The sequence below is a fragment of the Odocoileus virginianus genome, chromosome X, assembly GCF_023699985.2.
Source record: "Odocoileus virginianus isolate 20LAN1187 ecotype Illinois chromosome X, Ovbor_1.2, whole genome shotgun sequence".
In the NCBI taxonomy this organism is placed as follows: domain Eukaryota; kingdom Metazoa; phylum Chordata; class Mammalia; order Artiodactyla; family Cervidae; genus Odocoileus; species Odocoileus virginianus.
Window position 1 is genome coordinate 46,735,418 of NC_069708.1, and position 20,974 is coordinate 46,756,391.

Consider the following 20,974-nt stretch of genomic DNA (forward strand, 5'->3'; position numbering starts at 1 on the left):
AAGTAGAGCTTGTTGCTTAAAATAACATTTTGTCAAAAAGACAATAATAATATATGTTATCCTAAGTGCCATTTTGATATTTTGGTTCTTCACGTTGGTGATTCTTGATCTCTTCCTTAGGGCTTCTTGTTTTGTTTCTGTTTGCAGCGTGACCGAATTACAAGTTTCAGAAAATCTACTGTAAAAAAGGAAAAACTTCTTATACAACATCCTCTTGATTCTCAAGTTGGGATGAATGAGTTTCCAGCTGCTCAGCCATTATATGATGAACGATCTTTGAATTTGTCTGAAAAGGAAGTACTGGATTTATTTGAAAAAATGATGGTAAGTTAGACCCCCTGATTTTGTTATAATTTTCAAGTGCATAGCACTGGGTTGTAAGTAGGGCTGTTTGTATGGACTGTGTTTATATCACATAAGGGAGAGGCCAGAAACTTGTTGATATAGCAAAACTTTTTAAAAGTATCTGTTTTTTTGAGCTATAATATGTTTGTCTCTTCCACTATGAGCTCCTAAAAGCAGGGACTGTCTTATTTATTTTCATTCTCTGTTACTCAGTAGTCTGTGGCACATTGGATCAGTTTTTTAACTACCTAAATTGTGTTTCTCTTCTATAAAGCAAAACAGGCCTAAGTCTACTTCTCTGAAAACAATATAAGGTATCTTGTTAGGTATATGAAATAGAGTTTAGAGGACACAGTGTTGTAAAAAAAAAAAAAAACATAGAGGAGACAGAAGAATTAATTCCTCCAAGTTTGTTTTGTTATCAATAGTCATACCATCTGTATTTTCTAGCATGCTTCTTTTTTTTTTTTTTGGCTTTTATTTATTTATTTTTCAATTTCTTTTTATTAGTTGGAGGCCAATTACTTTACAATATTGTAGTGGTTTTTGCCATATATTGACATGAATCAGCCATGGATTTACATGTATTCCCCATCCCAATCCCGCCTCCCACGTCCCTCTCCACCCAATCCCTTTGGGTCTTCCCAGTGCACCAGCCCCGAGCACTTTTCCCATGCATCCAACCTGGGCTGGTGATCTGTTTCACCCTTGATAATATACATGTTTCGATGCTATTCTCTCGAAACATCCCACCCTCGCCTTCTCCCACAGAGTCCAAAAGTCTGTGCTGTATATCTGTGTCTCTTTTTCTGCTTTGCATATAGAGTTATTGTTACCATCTTTCTAAATTCCATGTATATGCGTTAGTATACTGTATTGGTCTTTATCTTAATGGCTTACTTCACTCTGTATAATGGGCTCCAGTTTCATCCATCTCATTAGAACTGATTCAAATGAATTCTTTTTAATGGCTGAGTAATATTTCATGGTGTATATGTACCACAGCTTCCTTATCCATTCGTCTGCTGATGGACATCTAGGTTGCTTCCTTGTCCTGGCAATTATAAACAGTGCTCCGATGAACACTGGGCTACACGTGTCTCTTTCAGATCTGGTTTCCTCGGTGTGTATGCCCAGAAGTGGGATTGCTGGGTCATATGGCAGTTCTATTTCCAGTTTTTTAAGAAATCTCCACACTGTTCTCCATAGTGGCTGTACTAGTTTGCATTCCCACCAACAGTGTAAGAGGGTTCCCTTTTCTCCACACCCTCTCCAGCATTTATTGCTTGTAGACTTTTGGATAGCAGCCATCCTGACTGGCGTGTAATGGTACCTCATTGTGGTTTTGATTTGCATTTCTCTGATAATGAGTGATGTTGAGCATCTTTTCATGTGTTTGTTAGCCATCTGTATGTCTTCTTTGGAGAAATGTCTGTTGAGTTCTTTGGCCCATTTTTTGATTGGGTCATTTATTTTTCTGGAATTGAGCTGCAGGAGTTGTTGTATATTTTTGAGATTAATCCTTTGTCTGTTTCTTCATTTGCTATTATTTTCTCCCAATCTGAGGGCTGTCTTTTCACCTTGCTTATAGTTTCCTTTGTTGTGCAAAAGCTTTTAAGTTTCATTAGGTCCCATTTGTTTAGTTTTGCTTTTATTTCCAATATTCTGGGAGGTGGGTCATAGAGGATCTTGCTGTGATTTATGTCAGAGAGTGTTCTGCCTATGTTCTCAACAAGGAGTTTTATAGTTTCTGGTCTTACATTTAGATCTTTAATCCATTTTGAGTTTATTTTTGTGTATGGTGTTAGGAGGTGTTCTAGTTTCATTCTTTTACAAGTGGTTGACCAGTTTTTCCCAGCATCACTTGTTAAAGAGGTTGTCTTTTTTCCATTGTATATTCTCACCTCCTTTGTCGAAGATAAGGTGTCCATAGGTACATGGATTTATCTCTGGGCTTTCTATTCTGTTCCATTGATCTATATTTCTGTCTTTGTGCCAGTATCATACTGTCTTGATGACTGTGGCTTTGTAGTATAGTCTGAAGTCAGGCAGGTTAATTCCTCCAGTTCATTTCTTCTTTCTCAAGATTACTTTGGCTATTTGAGGGTTTTTATATTTCCATACAAATTGTGAAATTATTTGTTCTAGTTCTGTGAAAAATACTGTTGGTAGCTTGATAGGGATTGCATTGAATCTATAGATTGCTTTGGGTAGTATAGTCACTTTCACAGTATTGATTCTTCCAATCCATGAACATGGTATATTTCTCCATCTATTTGTGTCCTCTTTGATCTCTTTCATCAGTGTTTTATAGTTTTCTGTATATAGGTCTTTTGTTTCTTTAGGTAGATATACTCCCAAGTATTTTATTCTTTTTGTTGCAATGGTGAATGGTATTGTTTCCTTAATTTCTCTTTCTGTTTTCTCATTGTCAATGTATAGGAATGCAAGGGATTTCTGTGTGTTAATTTTATATCCTGCAACTTTACTATATTCATTGATTAGCTCTAGTAATTTTCTGGTAGAGTCTTTCGGGTTTTCTATGTAGAGGATCATGTCATCTGCAAACAGCGAGAGTTTCGCTTCTTCTTTTCCTATCTGGACTCCTTTTATTTCTTTTTGTGCTCTGATTGCTGTGGCCAACACTTCCAAAACTATGTTGAATAGTAGTGGTGAGAGTGTGCACCCTTGTCTTGTTCCTGATTTTAGGGGAAATGCTTTCAATTTTTCACCATTGAGGGTAATGCTTGCTGTGGGTTTGTCATATATAGCTTTTATTATGTTGAGGTATGTTCCTTCTATTCCTGATTTCTGGAGAGTTTTAATCATAAATGAATGTTGAATTTTGGCAAAGGATTTTTCTGAATCTATTGAGATAATCATATGGATTTTATCTTTCAATTTGTTAATGTGGTATATTACATTGATTGATTTGTGGTTATTAAAGAATCCTTGCATTCCTGGGATAAAGCCCACTTGACATGATGTATGATTTTTTCAATATGTTGTTGGATTCTGTTTGCTAGAATTTTGTTAAGGATTTTTGCATCTATGTTCATCAGTGATATTGGCCTGTAGTTTTCTTTTTTTGTGGCCTCTTTTCTGGTTTTGGAATTAGGGTGATGGTGGCCTCATAGAATGAGTTTGGAAGTTTACCTTCTTCTGCAATTTTCTGGAAGAGTTTGAGTAAGATAGGTGTTAGCTCTTCTCTAAATTTTTGGTAGAATTCAGCTGTGAAGCCATCTGGTCCTGGGCTTTTGTTTGCTGGAAGATTTCTGATTACAGTTTCGATTTCTGGGCTTGTGATGGCTCTGTTAAGATCTGTTTCTTTCTGGTTCAGTTTTGGAAAGTTATACTTTTGTAAGAATTTGTCCATTTCTTCCAAGTTGTCGATTTTATTGGCATAGAGCTGCTGGTAGTAGTCTCTTATGATCCTTTGTATTTCAGTGTTGTCTGTTGTGATCTCTCCATTTTCATTTTTATTTTGTTAATTTGGTTCTTCTCCCTTTGTTTCTTAATGAGTCTTGTTAACAGTTTGTCAATTTTGTTTATTTTTTCAAAAAACCAGCTTTTAGCTTTGTTGATTTTTGCTTCAGTTTCCTTAGTTTCTTTTGTATTTATTTCTGCCCTAATTTTTAAGATTTCTTTCCTTCTACTAACCCTGAGGTTCTTAATTTCTTCCTTCTCTAGTTGTTTTCAGTGTAGAGCTAGGTTATTTATTTGACGTTTTTCTTGTTTCTTGAGGTAAGGCTGTAATGCTATTAACCTTCCCCTTAGCACTGCTTTTACAGTGTCCCATAGGTTTTGGGTTGTTGTGTTTTCATTCTCATTCATTTCTATGCATATTTTGATTTCTTTTTTGATTTCTTCTATGATTTGTTGGTTATTCAAAAGCATGTTATTTAGCCTCCATATGTTTGAATTTTTAATATTTTTTTCCCCTGTAATTGAGATCTAATCTTACTGCACTGTGGTCAGAAAAGATGAATGGAATGATTTCAATATTTTTGAATTTCCCAAGGCTAGATTTATGGCCCAGGATGTGATCTGTTCTGGAGAAGGTTCCGTGTGCACTTGAGAAAAAGGTGAAGTTGATTGTTTTGGGGTGAAATGTCCTATCGATATCAATTAGGTCTAGCTGGTCCATTGTGTCATTTAAAGTTTGTTTCCTTGTTCATTTTCTCTTTAGTTGATCTATCCATAGTTGTGAGTGGGGTATTAAAGTCTCCCCCTGTTATTGTGTTACTGTTAATTTCCTCTTTCATACTCGTTAGCATTTGCCTTACATATTGCGGTGCTCCCATGTTGGGTGCATATATATTTATAATTGTTATATCTTCTTCTTGGATTGATCCTTTGATCATTATGTAGTGTCCTTCTTTGTCTCTTTTCACAGCCTTTATTTTAAAGTCTATTTTATCTGATATGAGTATTGTGACTCCTGCTTTCTTTTGGTCTCTGTTTGCATGAAATATTTTTTTCCAGCCCTTCACTTTCAGTCTGTATGTGTCCCTTGTTTTGAGGTGGGTCTCTTGTAGGCAGCGTATATAGGGGTCTTGTTTTTGTATCCATTCAGCCAGTCTTTGTGTTTTGGTTGGGGCATTCAACCCATTTACATTTAAGGTAATTATAGATAGGTGTGGTCCTGTTGCCATTTACTTTGTTGTTTTGGGTTCACGTTTATACAGCCTTTCTGTGTTTCCTGTCTAGAGAAGATCCTTTAGCATTTGTTGAAGAGCTGGTTTGGTGGTGCTGAATTCTCTCAGCTTTTGCTTGTCTGTAAAGCTTTTGAATTCTCCTTCATATCTGAATGAGATCCTTGCTGGGTACAGTAATCTAGGTTGTAGGTTATTGTCTTTCATTTCTTTAAGTATGTCCTGCCATTCCCTTCTTGCCTGAAGGGTTTCTATTGATAGATCAGCTCTTATACTTATGGGAATCCCTTTGTGTGTTATGGCAAAAACCACTACAATATTGTAAAGTAATTAGCCTCCAACTAATATAAATAAATGAAAAAAACAAAACACAACAGAATGAGTCTTATCAGTGTCACCAAAGATCTTCATGCTGCTGAGCCCCATGTTCAGTTCTCAGTTCTTATCTTAACCAGCATACCAGCAGTGTTTGATGCAGTTGGTTATACATCTCCGTCCCTTTACCCCTCTGGGGCATTAATTTGGTTTTTCTCCAAACTCTTCGTCTGCTGCTCTTCAGTTTTCTTTGCTGATTCCTTTTTGTGTCCGCAACTTTTGAATGTTGTAGGGGCCCAGGGATCAGTCCTTGGAATATTCTCTTCTCTACACTATCTTCTTTTGTTATTGCAACCAGTTCTATGGCTTTACATTCCATTTATATGCTCGCAATTCTCAAATTTTCCTCCAGGTTAGTCCTCATGTCTGAGCTCGAGACTCTCATAATCGTGTTTCCTAATCAGCAACTCTCCCTGGATGGTCAGTAGACTTCTCAACGTAACATATCTGGAAACTAAGCTGTTAGTTTTCTCCTCCAGACTTGTTCCTCCTGGTGTCTTCCCCTTCTCAGTCTATGGTATATCCATCTCTTCAGTTACTTGGGCCAAACACTTTAGGATTATCCTTGATTACTCTCTCTTTGTCACATTCCACATTTAATTCTCTAGGAAACCCATAAGCTCTCCCTTCAAAGTAAGGTACTTATAAAAGCTGACCATTTCTTACCACCTTCACTGGTCCCACTAGTTGAAGCCTCACCTAGGCTGCTACAAGAGTGGTAGAGCTATTATGATTAACAGAGTTCCTCTCCTTCCTTCCACCGTGACCCTCTACAGTGTATTCTCAAATATTACCCATTTAAAACCTGAACAACATCATGTCACTTGGGTTCTCAAATCTCTCCCATGGCTTCCTAATTCCCTCAGGATACAAAAACCAGTATTCTTATAAGAGTAAGGCCCTCTATGATTTGATCCCCAGTTTACCTTTTTGAAGGGCTTTCCTGGTGGCTCAGGTGGTAGAAAATCTGCCTACAATGTGGGAGATGTGGGTTCAATCCCTGGGTTGGGAAGATCCCCTGGAGAAGGAAATGGCAAACCAGTATCCTTGCCTGGAGAATTCCATGGACAGAGGAGCCTGGTGGGCTGCAGTCCAAGGGGTCACAAAGAGTCGGACATGGCTGAGCAACTAACATTTTCACGATTTGACTGTTTTGATATTTTCCTCTACTACCCTTTTCATTTGCTCATTTGCTTCAGTTACATGCATTCGTTTTGTGTGATGATAGCCATAAACAAAAAATGATTACTGGCAGTTTTAAATTTTTAAATTTGTATGTAGCATTTTACAGTGTTTTCAAACCTTTTACAGAGCTTTTGTTTTGTGGTTTGAACATTAATTGTAATATTTCATCAGCAATTTACCACTTCCCTCTTTAAATGTGACATGTTTTTTAAAAGATTTGCTTAAATGTTAAAGAAAGGTACAACTTGGTGCCACATTTTCCTAATGAGAATTTTTCCTTCCATGGGAATGTTGGGAGAGGAAATCAGAAAATTGTGGTTTGCTTAAAAGTAAAAACAAAAGATCAATAAAAAAAAAAACTTTTAAAGGGTTGTGTCTCTTCTTTGAGAGAAGTCTACTTGTATATTAAACATTACATATTTTCTTTATTATCTTTTGTTTGACTGTAATCAGATTAAGTGAACAAGTTATTTTATGAATTATCATAGCTCACATTTACTGTGTACTTATGGGCCCAGCATGTAATTGAATACTTTATTTGTATTATTTCAGCTGATCCTTGTGACAGTGCTGCAAAGTAGGCAACTTAGTTATACTCTTATTTTTCAGATAAGGCTATTAAGGCTTCAGTTCAGTTGCTCAGTTGTGTCTGACAGTTTGTGACCCCATGAACTGCAGCACACCAGGCCTCCCTGTCCATCACCAACTGCTGGAGTCTACCCAAACCCATGTCCATTGAGTTGGTGATGCCATCTAACCATCTCATCCTCTGTCGTCCCCTTCTCCTCCTGCCCTCAATCTTTCCCAGCATCAGGGTCTTTTCAAATGAGTCAGCTCTTTACATCAGGTGTCCAAAAGGGGTCAAGGTGGAACTTACATTTAGGTACACAAAAATCTAAAACACTGGCATTTTGGTAATCTCTATCTTTAATAATGTTTCATTTAAGCTAAATTTAAATTTTATACATTTTCCTTGCATACATACTCATTAGAAGTAGAGGGCAACTCAGAGGTACAGTGCCTCACAGATAAAACCAACTTGAGATGGAAAGTTGTCTTATAAGTTATTGGTTTTTATAGAGCATTACTTGTAAAGGAGGCCCACAATTTAGTAATGGAAAACTGTTAAAATGCTGTTTACAAAGTTGATTGAGTTAACACTCTTACGTCTCCTTCTAAAACATAGAAGTAAATTTCTAGATATGAAATTTCCCTTTTTAAAAATTCTTTGTAGGTGTCCTTCCGTGAACAAATAATGTGATAGATGTTCTTACAATAGTGTAATTGATGGCTATTATGACAATCTTATCTCTCTTGATTCTCATCCTTCATTGTGCTATTCCTCTTACCAGATATTTTAGACTTTAGAGAACTACAGAAGTTTAGACCATTGGGCCCAAACACCTTGTATGTGTTTTAGGATAACATACTTTGAGGTATGAAGCATTTGAAATAATTGCATAAAATAGCACATTATACACAGAAATAGAGTATGAGCTGCTTGACAAGAAATATGTAAAAATTGCAATATAATTTATTATTTGGGATTTCTGGGTGATGATATAGTTTGGTAAAACTTTTGGTGAAAGGCTTAAATAGTGAAAGGCAACATTCAAGACCCAGAGGGATGGGATGGTGAGGGAGGCGGGAGGGGGGATCAGGATGGGGAACACATGGAAATCCATGGCTGATTCATGTCAATGTATGGCAAAAACCACTACAATATTGTAAAGTAATTAGCCTCCAACTAATAAAAATAAATGAAAAAAAAAGGCAACATTCAAATAAAGCCTCATTACTCTGATAATTGAAATTGTTGTTCTATATGAGGATCATATCTGTCAGCAGCAGTTCTCCCCATATAGGCTTGTAGATGTAGATAATAGGGAAATATTGGGCTCAATCTGAAATTAGTATAGATTTTTTTAAAGAAAGTATTAATTCTTTGATTACTGTAACTTTTATTTAGTTACTAATAGCTCCTTTCAAAAATAACTTGACACTTTATAGCAAAATAAAATCCTGGAACAAGTCCAGTTAACTGAAAGATCCCCACAGTTAGGTTTTACTTTACTAGTGAGGCCAATTCAGTTCAGTCGCTCAGTCCTGTCTGACTCTTTGTGACCCAATGGACTGCATCACGCCAGGCTTCCCTGTCTATCATCAGCTCCCAGAGCTTACTCAAACTCCTGTCCATTGAGTCGGTGATGCCATTCAACCATATCATCCTCTGTTGTCCCCTTTTCCTCCCGCCTTGAATCTTTCCCAGCAACAAGGTCTTTTCCAATGAGTCAGTTCTTTGCATCAGGTGGCCGAAGTATTGGAGTTTCAGCTTCAGCATCAGTTCTTCCAATGAATATTCAGGACTGATTTCCTTTAGGATGGACTGGTTGGATCTCCTTGCAGTCCAAGAGACTCTAAAGAGCCTTCTCCATCACCACAGTTCAAAAGCATCAATTCTTCAGCACTCAGCTTTGTTTATAGTCCAACTCTCACATCCATACATGACTACTGGAAAAACCATAGCTTTGACTAGATGGACCTTTGTCAGCAAAGTAATGTCTCTGCTTTTTAATATGCTGTCTAGATTTGTCATATATTTTCTTCCAAGGAGCAAGAGTCTTTTAATTTCATGGCTGCAGTCACCATGTGCAATGTTTTTGGAGCCCAAGAAAATAGTCTCTCACTGTTTCCATTGTTTCCCCATCAATTTGCCATGAAGTGATGGGACCAGATACCATGATCTTAGTTTTCTGAATATTGAATTTTAAGCCAACTTTTTCACTCTCCTCTTTCACTTTCATCAATAAGCTCTTTAGTAGTTCTTCTTTGCTTTCTGCCATAAGGGTGGTGTCATCTGCATATCTGAGGTTATTGATATTTCTCCCAGCAATCTTGATTCCAGCTTGTGCTTCACCCAGCCTGACATTTTGCATGATGTATACTGCATCTAAGTAAAATAAGCAGGGTGACAAAATACAGCCTTGATGTACTCCTTTCCCAATTTGGAACCAGTCTGTTGCTCCATATTCAGTTCTAACTGTTGCTTCTTGATCTGCATATAGATTTCTCAGGAGGCAGGTCAGATGGTCTGGTATTCCCATCTCTTTCAGAATTTTCCACAGTTTGTTGTGATCCACACAGTCAAAGGTGATTACTAATGTACCATTGGGGCTACCCAGGTGGCGCTAGTGATAAAGAACCCGCCTGCCAACACAGGAGATGAGAGAGACATGGGTTCAGTTCTTGGGTTGGGAAGATGTCCTGAAGAAGGGCATGGCAACACACTCCAGTATTCTTGTCTGGCAAATCCCATGGACAGAGGACCCTGGTGGGCTACAGTCCATAGGGTTGCAAAGAGTCAGACAAGACTGAAGTGACTTAGCATGCAGGCACACATGTACCATTGACATTGATGTCTGTTCTATGTGTTGATATGCCAGGTTCTGTATTGTGGCTGCTCAAGGAAATAAGTAATAGGCAGATTTTCAGAGTAATGGTACCAATGACTATTGCTGACACTTTGAAATTTTTAGATGATTGATTATTTCATGGAGCACACCCTGTTTATTAGCAGTCTTCAATAGTTTGTAAAACTCGATTTTTCACTTGGAGTGTGGTCTTTGCTTATTAATTGAAGATTAGAAAGTTTTTTTTTAATGAAAACTTTCAAGAATGAAAAGAAACCACACTTGTTTTTATATGATTTTTGTTATTACCCGCATGGGGTAAATTATACTTGCTGTTAAGATTCCTGTTCCCCTTTTCAGCCCAGTCATGTTTTCAAATCTTTCACAGTGGGTAAAGGTAATCAGATCAAAGCAAGAATATTTCTTCCACATTTTTGGGAGTGTAACTTTAAAAGATGACTGAATTGTCATAATATTACATATCACTTTTAACCACAAATTCAAATTTGAATGAGGTTCATATTCCTCATGTTTCTCAGATTAATCAGAGACATTTTGTGTTGTCTGTAATTAGGGTTGGTGAAATATCTCCTTTCTTCCATTTTAAATATAAGGAAATTTATAATGCTGTAATTGAGTAACTATTCAACATGTTAAGATATCATAGCCTTTGAGCTTACTGAGAATAACTGAGCTGGTCTTTGTACATTGAGTATACCAATTAAGGATTATTAAATATTTAATAGCGATAGCTCATTTTTATCCAAACTGAGTTAATGAAATTAGAGCAAGGAGAGAAATGTGTCTGGACACTGTCCATTTCCTTTTGGATATTATTGCCCTTTTGTATCCAACTGTTCTTTTTTTTTTTGGCTTGGGGGATAGGGGATTTCCATTTTAAGCTTAAAAAATAAACATATAAAGATGCCTTGGAAGTTCAAGTTGGAATTTAATTTGTTTTAGCTAGCGCAATGATTTATTGAGTGGACGTCCAGCTTGCATTGGTCACATTAGATTCCTATAGATATGTTTATAAGAACTGTGTTCTTATGTAGGTAAATAAATAGTTTAATTGTGTACAAAAGATGAGGCTAGTGACAATTTGTAATTAATTTCTAGGCACATGTCATTTTAATTTCAGTTGTTTTTTATTTTTATTTAATATTTTTGGCTGTGCTGGGTCTTCATTACTGCAAGGTTTTTCTCTAGTTGTGACAAGTGGGGGCTCTTTCCTAGTTGTGGTGTGAGGGCTTCTCATTATGGTGATTTCTCTTGTTATGGCTCCTGGGCTCCAGAGCACAGGCTTAGAGATTGTGCATGGGCTTAGTTGCTCCAAGGCATGTGGGATCCTCCTGGATCAGGGGTTGAACCTGTGTCTCTTGCATTGGCAGGCAAATTCTTTACCACTGAGCCACTAGGAAAGCCCCTCAATTTCAGTTACTAAAGGCAATGTAAATGTGATGTTTTATACTTTGTTTCTATTCATCAATTTACATTAATGTATTTTGCATTTTGGCATAATTTAATGAGTGTAGTTATATGCAATAAATACTAAATTTTCTGTCCTATATTCCATGTGGTAGAACTCTTTTAAAGAATCCCAAAGCTTTTCAGTTTGTTCTCTCACTTTTGCTTTTCATCAGTTTTGAGAGCCAGTTTGACTTTGGACCCTAGGTGTTATCTGTGACTGCTGTCATGGCTTTCTTTGTCACCCAACACCATTCTTTTAGGAGTTTATTAGCCTGGATGAGAACCTTTTAGTGTTCTCAGCATGTGGATACTTAGTCGTGTCTGACCGTTTGTGACCCTGTGGACTGTGGCCTGCCAGGCTCCTGTGTCCATGGAATTCTCCAGGCAAGAATACTGGAGTGGGTTGTCATTTCCTGCAGCAGGGAATCTTTCCAACCCAGGGACTGAACCCGCATCTCTTGCATTGCAGGTGGATTCTTTACTGCTGAGCCACTGGGGAAGCTTGCTCTCAGCATAAGTAATTTTAATTAAAGGTCAAGTTACTGTAAACCAGTTATTGGCAGCATAGGTCTCAAAATCTATAGTAGGGCATGGAAATAGTTTTCAGGAATGGCTAGATCCTTAGAAATTGTCTTCTTAGCCTACTTTCCATGTTTTATATTCATATTTCCAATATCTTTACTCCTTGTCATTGGACTGAGAGAACACCAGCATCATATCTAGTCATTTTATTTTCTTAAACACACCCACTCCCAAGTAAAGCATGTAAAGGGGGAGTAAAACTCACCCTGTAAATAGATCTCAAAGGTAACTAAATCTGGGTCACTTTTAAATTTTCTTCCCAAATACAATTCTCACCAAAGGTTCACAATTGAGGGAGTAGTAGACTAGAAGTCTAAGAAGAGAAACTAAAGGAACTAGGTTTGCAAATTTTCTCTAATTGTAGCTAATAAACTTCACAATTCATTGCTTCTGTCTGTTCTGATTTGTACATAGAAATGTTCCCTAAGAGGGTTTTTTTTTTCTGTTTGAAAAGTTCCACTAGTGTTTTCTTTTTTCTTTTTGCTGTGAAGTCATTTTCACAACCATGTATTGATATGCAGTGTGCCAGGTCATGTGCTACCTGCTGGAAGTACACAGATTAATGCAGTTTCTCCCTTGCCCCCAAAGAGCTCAGAATTTAGTCAGGGAGACAAGCAACTAAACATAGGGTTTCCATGGTAATAGGACAGCTGTGAATAGGCTTTTGTGAGTACTTAACCCAGCACAAGGGCTCAGGGAGGAAACAGAAGATCTGAATATCCTGTGAGACCCAGTATCACTTCTGAGTGTTCAGAGTTTTAATTTTTTGTCATTAAAGTGTTCTCAAAATTTGAATGACTTAATTCATCAAGGTCCAATGCCTTCTATATGCCAGGTGCTATTAAGCTCTGAGGGGAGAGAGCAGAGAACAACTTAAGGAAAATCCTACTGTCTCTGGTGGCTCAGATGGTAAAGAATCCACCTGCAATGTGGGAGACCTGGGTTCAATCCCCGGGTTGGGAAGATCCCCTGGAGGAGGGCATAGCAACCCACTCCAGTATTCTTGCCTGGAGAGTCCCCATGGACCAAGGAGCCTGGTGGGCTACAGTCCATGGGGTTGCAAAGAGTCAGACATGACTGAGCAACTAAGCACACAATTGTGGGGAAAAATAGAAGAAAAAAAGCAATGACAAATTTCTGTGTCATGGAGTTTATTGGACAACTCTCTACTGAGTGCCAGATACTTTGTTAGATGCAGGGGAACATAAAGATGATAAAGACACTATCCCAGCTTCTGGGGTTTTAGTTTGTATGAGTTTTATACTTTTTATATTTTTTAATAGATTTTATATTTTTAAATGGTTGCAGAAAATCAAAAGAAGACTGTTTCACGGCACATGAAAAATTGTGAAATTCAAAAAAAAAAAGAAAAGAAAAATTGTGAAATTCAGTGTTCATAAACACAATTTTGTTGAATGCAGTCACAGCCATTTGTTTATGTATTGTTGGTGGCTCCTTTTGCACTGTGGAGTTGGGTAGTTGTAACAAAGTCCCTGTGACCTGCAAAGCTTAAAACATTTACTGTCTGGCCCTTTACAGAAAAAGTGTCAATGTCTGGACTAGTGTAGTAGTCTCTAAACTTTCTGATTTCCTATCCTGTTAGAAAAAAAAATGTATTTGAGCAAGTAACTCAAACATGTTTTACTTAAAAAAAATATACCCATGTGTATGTACTAATACTTTGTATAAAGTACAGACGTAGAAAAGGATGAGAACATGCAAAGAACAAGATTTTTAGGTGATTTTAAATGAGTTTATTTATTAATGGTGTAAAAGCCTTTGCTGTCGTGATTAATAACATTTTAGTGAGAGCAATGTCATTGTGTCATTATTTTTTATGTCATGTTTAAAAAAAGAGACTAATTAGAAGGTTTAGTTCCAAGTCCATTTTATTTTGATACTTGATTTAATGTCTCTTATAGTTGAAACATAAATCTGATGATACATAGGTCCAAGTGGAACAAGAACGTTGTTAGCTACACTTATTAAATCATAGTATTAACTTTGCTCATTCCAATCCATGAATAGAGCTAAGGTTTTCTGCTGAACCATGGCTAGTAAATTTCCATCTCCCTTAATGACAGTCACCTGTTCTTGAAATTATCTGAAGTGTTGCATTTTTATATTTGCAAATAAATGGGTTCTGAATAGGTTTGGAAAAACGGGCTTCACTAGATGTCATCAGGGACATGGGCCCTTTGCATTCTTCCCTCCATATGCTTAATGTTGTAGACCCTCATCCCCCTGTTTATCTAATCATATCTGCTGCAGACATTGCACCTGATGCCTGGAAGGAGGAGGAAGAGGTGAGTCATGAAAGGATGAAGGAGACCCACCTGGCAGTTGGGTCTGCCGGTGTGTGGCTTTTTTAGTGAGGTTCCCTGGTGGCTCAGAGGTTAAAGCGCATGTCTGCAATGCGGGAGACCTGAGTTCAATCCCTGGGTCGGGAATATTCCCTGGAGGAGGAAATGGCAACCGACTCCAGTATTCTTGCCTGGAGAATCCCATGGACAGAGGAGCCTGGTGGGCTACAGCCCATGGGGTCGCAAAGAGTCGGATGCTACTGCCCATGGGGTCGCAAAGAGTCGGACGCGACTGAGCGACTTCACTTTGATTTGAAGCAGTTACTTTCTTACCAGCTGTTAAACTGTTAAGGGATTGATTGTCCTTTTGTGAATGAAAAATGCCCATTATGTGAAATTTCAGAGGTTTTAAAAATCTTTGTCTTGAGATAGCCAGAAATCTCTCTGTAAGATACATGTTATCATTCTCACTTTCTATCTCATTTTAAAATGTTGTAAATATTCTGCTGTATTTTAAATATCTTGCTTTAATTAATTAAAAAAAACCTACATTCCAATGTATTTTGGTTTCAACTTCTTGCAGTGGTTTGGATTTTATATGTGGGGCAAATTTCCCTACTCAGGAATGCATCTCACTTATAGTTTTTTCATAAAACAACCTTTTATTAAATAAATCATTTATTTTGGCAATATGTTTTCTCAGATTGTTCCACTAGTGACTCAAAGAAATGTAGTTTTTGTACTTTATTATTGAAACAATCTAGTAAATAATATAAGCTGAGTTGTTTAAAAAGAAAAACAGCTATATTTTCATTGAATTGTATGATAAACCTCCCACACTGAGTAATTTTTCTAATACTTGATCTAGCAAATTTTTAGCAGTGATTTCTATATGTTTGCTGACAGAATTGGCTGACAAAGTAATGCATTTTAGTTTACTACCATGTTGTTTTGCTTGTATTATCTCTGCTTCTTATACCAAGTGTTCCTCCAATGTCATGGGACCTTTTGTATTTTGCTATTAAAGAAAGCAAACAAACAAGAGAGGCTTCTAAATGTGTGTCATTAAGTTTACAAAATTTCACTAAGTACTGGATTGCATATCACATGATTCTAGTTATTGCTGAGAAAATCAAAAAAGCTTCCTTCATGCTCTAGATGTTTGGATATTAAATGGTCTGTAAGTTTGAGGTAGCTTTAAGGCATGGCAAGCCACTTCAGTATTCTTGCCTGGAGAATCCCCATGGACAGAGGAGCCTGGCAGGCTACAGTCCATGGGGTCACAAAGAGTTGGACACAACTGAATAACTAAGCACAGCACAGCACTCACTATAATTAGCTATATATTTTAAGGTACAATGTGCACATAAAGTGAGAGTCATCAATGATTGTTGATAATTTCAGATTGTTACATTAGTAACTTTTAATCTTGTGGGACAAGCTTCTTATTAGCCTTATATTTTTGTTATTTTTAACATACGATATGACTAAGAAAAGGCTCAGACTTCTGTGTAGGAAATACAACAATCTGGTATTTTCTTGTTGCCCTGTACTTGCATTATTGGTACTCTCTTATTATCCTCAATATGTTGTCTTTGCAGGAATCTTTTAAAGGCACTTTTCTATTTTGTTGTTGTTTTGAGGACTAACTTAGCTAAAGCTAGGTAAAATAGCCTGTAAGTTCACTTAACCAAGTACTTGTAACTGCAAGTACATTGCAGTATACTGACAGTGAGAAAAACACGGGTTGTGAATACCCAACTGTTCCCTTGAGATAATTCCTATACCATTTGGAGCTATGGATCCAGTGAGGGATTCAGTATTATTCTCACATTAAATATTAAAGTTTATTTTCTTGTATTTCGATTAAACATCAATATTTCACAAGCCACAATTGATGCTTTAAGTAATATTGAACTCGGGAAACCACTGGTTGAATGTTGAACTCAGGATTAAGGATTATGGGAGAGTGAATTTGCGTTTCCCAATAGCTAGATAGACATTCTGAATTTACCTTCTTGATGATGAAGAGGTGTATGTAGATGTTCATAGTTGGTTTCCTCCAATAAGACCTTTTTGTGCAGTACTCAGTAACATTCATTTAATTTCATACTCCCTCCACCAGCCCCTGGCTTTTGGCTCTATACTATTTGTAGAGATAATGTATTTGGACAATTTTTTTTTCCTTTAGCTTTGTTTTCCATACAGACTTCTATATATTATGTAACTACAGTCTATAAAGGTAAACTTAACTGTATCATTTGAAGACATGAGGTGGTTAATTAATACCAGGTACGATTGGCCAGTTAGCTACTTATGTGGCATATCCCTAATGCTCTTATTGGAATTTTAAAAAGAAATGTTCTATCCTTTTTGTTCACAGAAGTTAGAGGAATTACATGTAGAACATATCTTTACATGAACATTTCTTTAGAAAAGAATAAAGAAATAAAGTTGTTGTATAACATAGGGAGCTCAACTGGGTGCTCTGTGGCATCCTAGAAGGGTGGGATGAGGTGGGAAGTGGTAGGGAGGTTCAAGAGTGAGGGAACATATATATACCTATGACTGATTCATGTTTATGTATGGCAGAAACCAATACAACATTGTAAAACAATTATCCTTCAATTAAATAAATTCCATGTTGATGTTTGACAGAAAACAAGAAAATTTTATAATTATCCTTTGATTCAAAAATAAATAAATTTTAGAAAATTAAAAAAAAACTTAATGTCTTATTTTAACAACAAACATTACCAAATAAGTGGATGGATAAATGAATAAAAAATAAAGAAATAAATGTTGTAAAAATCCATTAATTTATAATCTTAAAATAATCAAAGATAGCTATAATTGCTGTTCATGCTAGTAAGGTATCATTGGCTTATTCTCTTCAGGGGTACAGCTCTTCTTAAAATAGAAGTTAAGCAGTACTTGAGTGACTTCCCTGGTGGTTCAGTGGTTAAGACTCCACACTCCCAGTGCAAGGGACCTGGGTTTGATCCCTGGTCAGGGACCTAGATCCTGCATGCCACAACTAAGAGCCCACACACAGCAACAAAGATCACATGTCCTACAGCTAAAACCTGGCATACATAGCCAAATATATTTTTAAAAAAAGTTTTGAATACTTACTATTGAGAAGCAGAAGGAAGAGGGCAGCAAGCATTTCATCAAATGATTCATTTGATTAATTTGATTTATCAAATCAAGTCAAGTTCAGATTTAAAAACAGCAAGTGGAAAATCCAGTCTTAAACTGGGATCAATACATGTTGCAGAAACAAAAACAGTTACTTTATAGAAAGTACATAGAAATTTATAGGAACTTTATAGAAAGAAGGAGCAAGTATTCTTATAGGGAAGGAAGAAATGTAAAAACATATATAATTAACATTTACCTCTCATAAAGCAAGTGAGAAAAACAATGGAAGGTTAGGAAAATAGAAAATGATGCTAGAAGATGAGAAAGTTAAAGTATATTTAAAGATTTATGGGAGGTGAGAGGGAGAAGGAGAGAATGAGAATGAATGAGAGTACAAATGAATGAATAGGCAGCTGGTTCAACTTTTAACCTTCTTTGACTCTATTCTTATATGGTTTCTCAGTAATAGCTGTAAGAATACAATGTTTATTTGCTGAAGGAATGAAGGAGGTTGTCTGTAATGGGAAAATTGCATCATAGCATAACTGGTAGGAGAATAATTGATTTAGTGTTTATAAATATGGCTTGATGCTAATACAGTACAAATATTATAAGTGGTCAGTTACTTCATCTTTTTTTAAAAATTACAAAATACTACAATTTTTCTCATGTTGTGGAAGTATTCAACTAAATCTTCAATACAGTAAAAGCTTGCTTTTGTGTTCTGTGTACTATAAAGACTCAGTCTGTTTAACATTACTGTATATAAAATAGATAACCAACAAAGACCTACTGTATAGTACAGGGAAATATACTCAATATCTTGTAGTAAAGTATAATGGAAAAGAATCTGAAAAAGTGTATGTGTGTGTATGTATATATATATATATATTTTTTATAAAACTTAGTCACTTTACTGTATACCTGAAACTAATACAATGTTGTAAATCAACTATATTTCAAAAAAAAATTTTTAAAACTGAGTGTGTTTAGTAATAGTTTCATATTCAATTACATTTTTCAGAATTAGTATTGAATTATGGATATTGCTCTATTTAGTTTTACGATTCTACTATAAAGCTGGAGTTAATGCTTTGGAAGTATTAGCTGCCTAATTAGTAGTATGCTGCTGCTTTGTGTAAGAATAAGATAAGTCATTATGGTCTCCTCTGTTCGTGTGAATGGTACCTATTCCCAATCAACCTATGCAGCAGATTTATAGGTATAAAAATGTTTGTGGCCGTAAAGCATATTAAAGTATTTAGAGGAAAATTCCTAAATATCACATTGGTTCAGCAAATATTTATTAAATGCTTGGTGCATTCCAGGATTGCATACTCTTTGCTTGGGAATACAAAGATAAAAAAAGAACCTAGTTTCTGCCCTCAGTTTATAGTTTAAGGTAGATGGATTTATTACAGAGTTTCATTTTAAGTGCTATAGTATAGGAAATTAATATGGAAGAATAGCATGAAGATGGTCACTTCTAAACAAGATGCTTTGAGAGAAATCTGAAGAATTAGCAGGGGTATATGAGTTAGCCTGATATGGATTTGGCTAGGGTGGGAGGAGATGGGGGTTAACAGAGGGAGAGGGTGGTGAAGTCGACAGCATTCTAGGCAGAAAGAACAGCATCATGAACAAAGTAATGGAAATGTGTAAGAGCATAGCATGTGTAGAAAAATGATGAATAATCTTGTGTTATTCAAACACAAGGGGTAAGATGAACAGTGGTAATGAAAGAAATGAGACTAGGGAAGTAATAACAACATGAACATGAATAATAACACGAACATACTTTGATGGCTAGTTAATATACACCAGGCCTGGGTGCATGATCGCACTTAATCTTGACATTCCTCTGAGGTCTATATTCTCCATATTCTCATTATTATTCTGCCTGCCTCCATGATTCTACTCTTGATAGCATGATCTTTGCCCTGTGTCATTAAAAATTGAATTGGAGGTATATGGTAACACAGAATGTATACCTATGGCTGATTCATGTTGAGGTTTGACATAAAACAACAAAATTCTGTAAAGCAATTATCCTTCAATTAAAAAAAAAGAAAAAAGAAATGTCACTGGAAGGCGAGCAGACTCTCTACATAGAGATTGCCAACGGTGGCATTACCACACTCTAAGGCCTGACTGTTAAGTGTTACAAGTACAGACACTCAATCTTGTCAGTGTTTCAGAGTTGATTCTAGTTGGGGATACAGATACATGCTATTTGCAGGAGACTATAACTTAACCAGAATGTTATGAGATGTTAGAGACATAGTATAGCATATATGAGCAGTATTTAGAGGTTTTGATGGAAACAACCACAATATGATTTAGCAGAATGATGTACTTGCCAATAAAGTAATAAAATCAGAGGCTGAATTGAGAAGTATAGTATTTCAAGATGAAGGACGTGGAAATCCTTTCCTTCCTTGGATTTGTCAAACCACAGGGTATTTGAGAGAGATGCTGAACCATGTCACATGAAGATAAATTGAAACTGGTAGGTACACTTTAGCCTCAAGGAGAGAGTATTGTCATGTAATATTTACAGGTTCCTTTTATTTATTTTTTCCATCCAATCTACCAACCCTCTTAGTTTGGACTCTTATTACTATTACTTGAGTTACTTCAATAGCCCAGATTATTAAACATAAGATAATTTATTCTGATTAATTTAGATAGAATATTTATACATACACACACACACACATAAAGAGATATGAACCAGGAGGGTTTCAAAACAGGCTCCAGATAATCTAAGTATAGGAATAACTTCCAGAACCACACAGCCAAAACATAATCTGATGAAGGAGCAGAACCACTTTGTCAAATTGTTGTGATGAAAAAGATGTGTCTGCTGCCATCAATTCCATATCCATGTCACTTTTGTTACCACCCATGCTAGCAAAACAGGGGTGAAACTACACCCCATATGCATCTGTTTCATGGATGACAACTAAGCCATCTTACTGTATTGTTATAAGGGATAGAGAGACTGATAAATGTGGTTTTCATGGATTCTTCATTGGTGGGGCTGATACTGGGTGGGTGTTTAAAATTATAGCAGGCATGTTCAAGTGCTATAGGGCAGCCAACCATGACAGAAGCCTACTGTGGTCTCGTAGCTAATCTCTTGGCCTTCACTCAGGTTTTTCTCCTCCTTCAAGACCCAAATCCTGATGAAGACTTCTCTTTTGTCTTTCCCATCTGTCCTTTGTGTTCCTAAGACATCCTGTACATGCCTCTGTTATACCGATATGTTTGCATATCGCTCTTCCCTACGATATGTGCTTAGTCAGTCAGTCGTGTCTGACTATGGGCGACCCCATGGACTATAGCCTGCCAGACTTCTCTGTCCATGAAAATTTTCCAGGCAAGAGTACTGGAGTGGGTCGCCATTTCCTTCATCCCTACTATACTATGAATTCTTTATTTTTTATTAATTTAACAGACAAATTAGCATTTACTAAGTATTAGGCATTGTTTTAAGAACTTC

At 36.5% G+C, this 20,974-nt stretch overlaps 1 protein-coding gene across 3 annotated transcripts in view; it reads left to right on the plus strand.

The window, feature by feature from the left end:
* The window catches only part of DIAPH2 (diaphanous related formin 2), a 953,573-nt gene that overhangs the window by 61,941 nt on the left and 870,658 nt on the right, over nt 1–20,974 (plus strand). For all 3 annotated transcript variants that reach the window (XM_070461796.1, XM_070461795.1, XM_070461794.1), the window contains one exon: nt 148–324. In XM_070461796.1, coding sequence (XP_070317897.1) covers nt 148–324 — 177 coding nt within the window. The remainder of the gene's footprint in view (nt 1–147; nt 325–20,974) is intronic.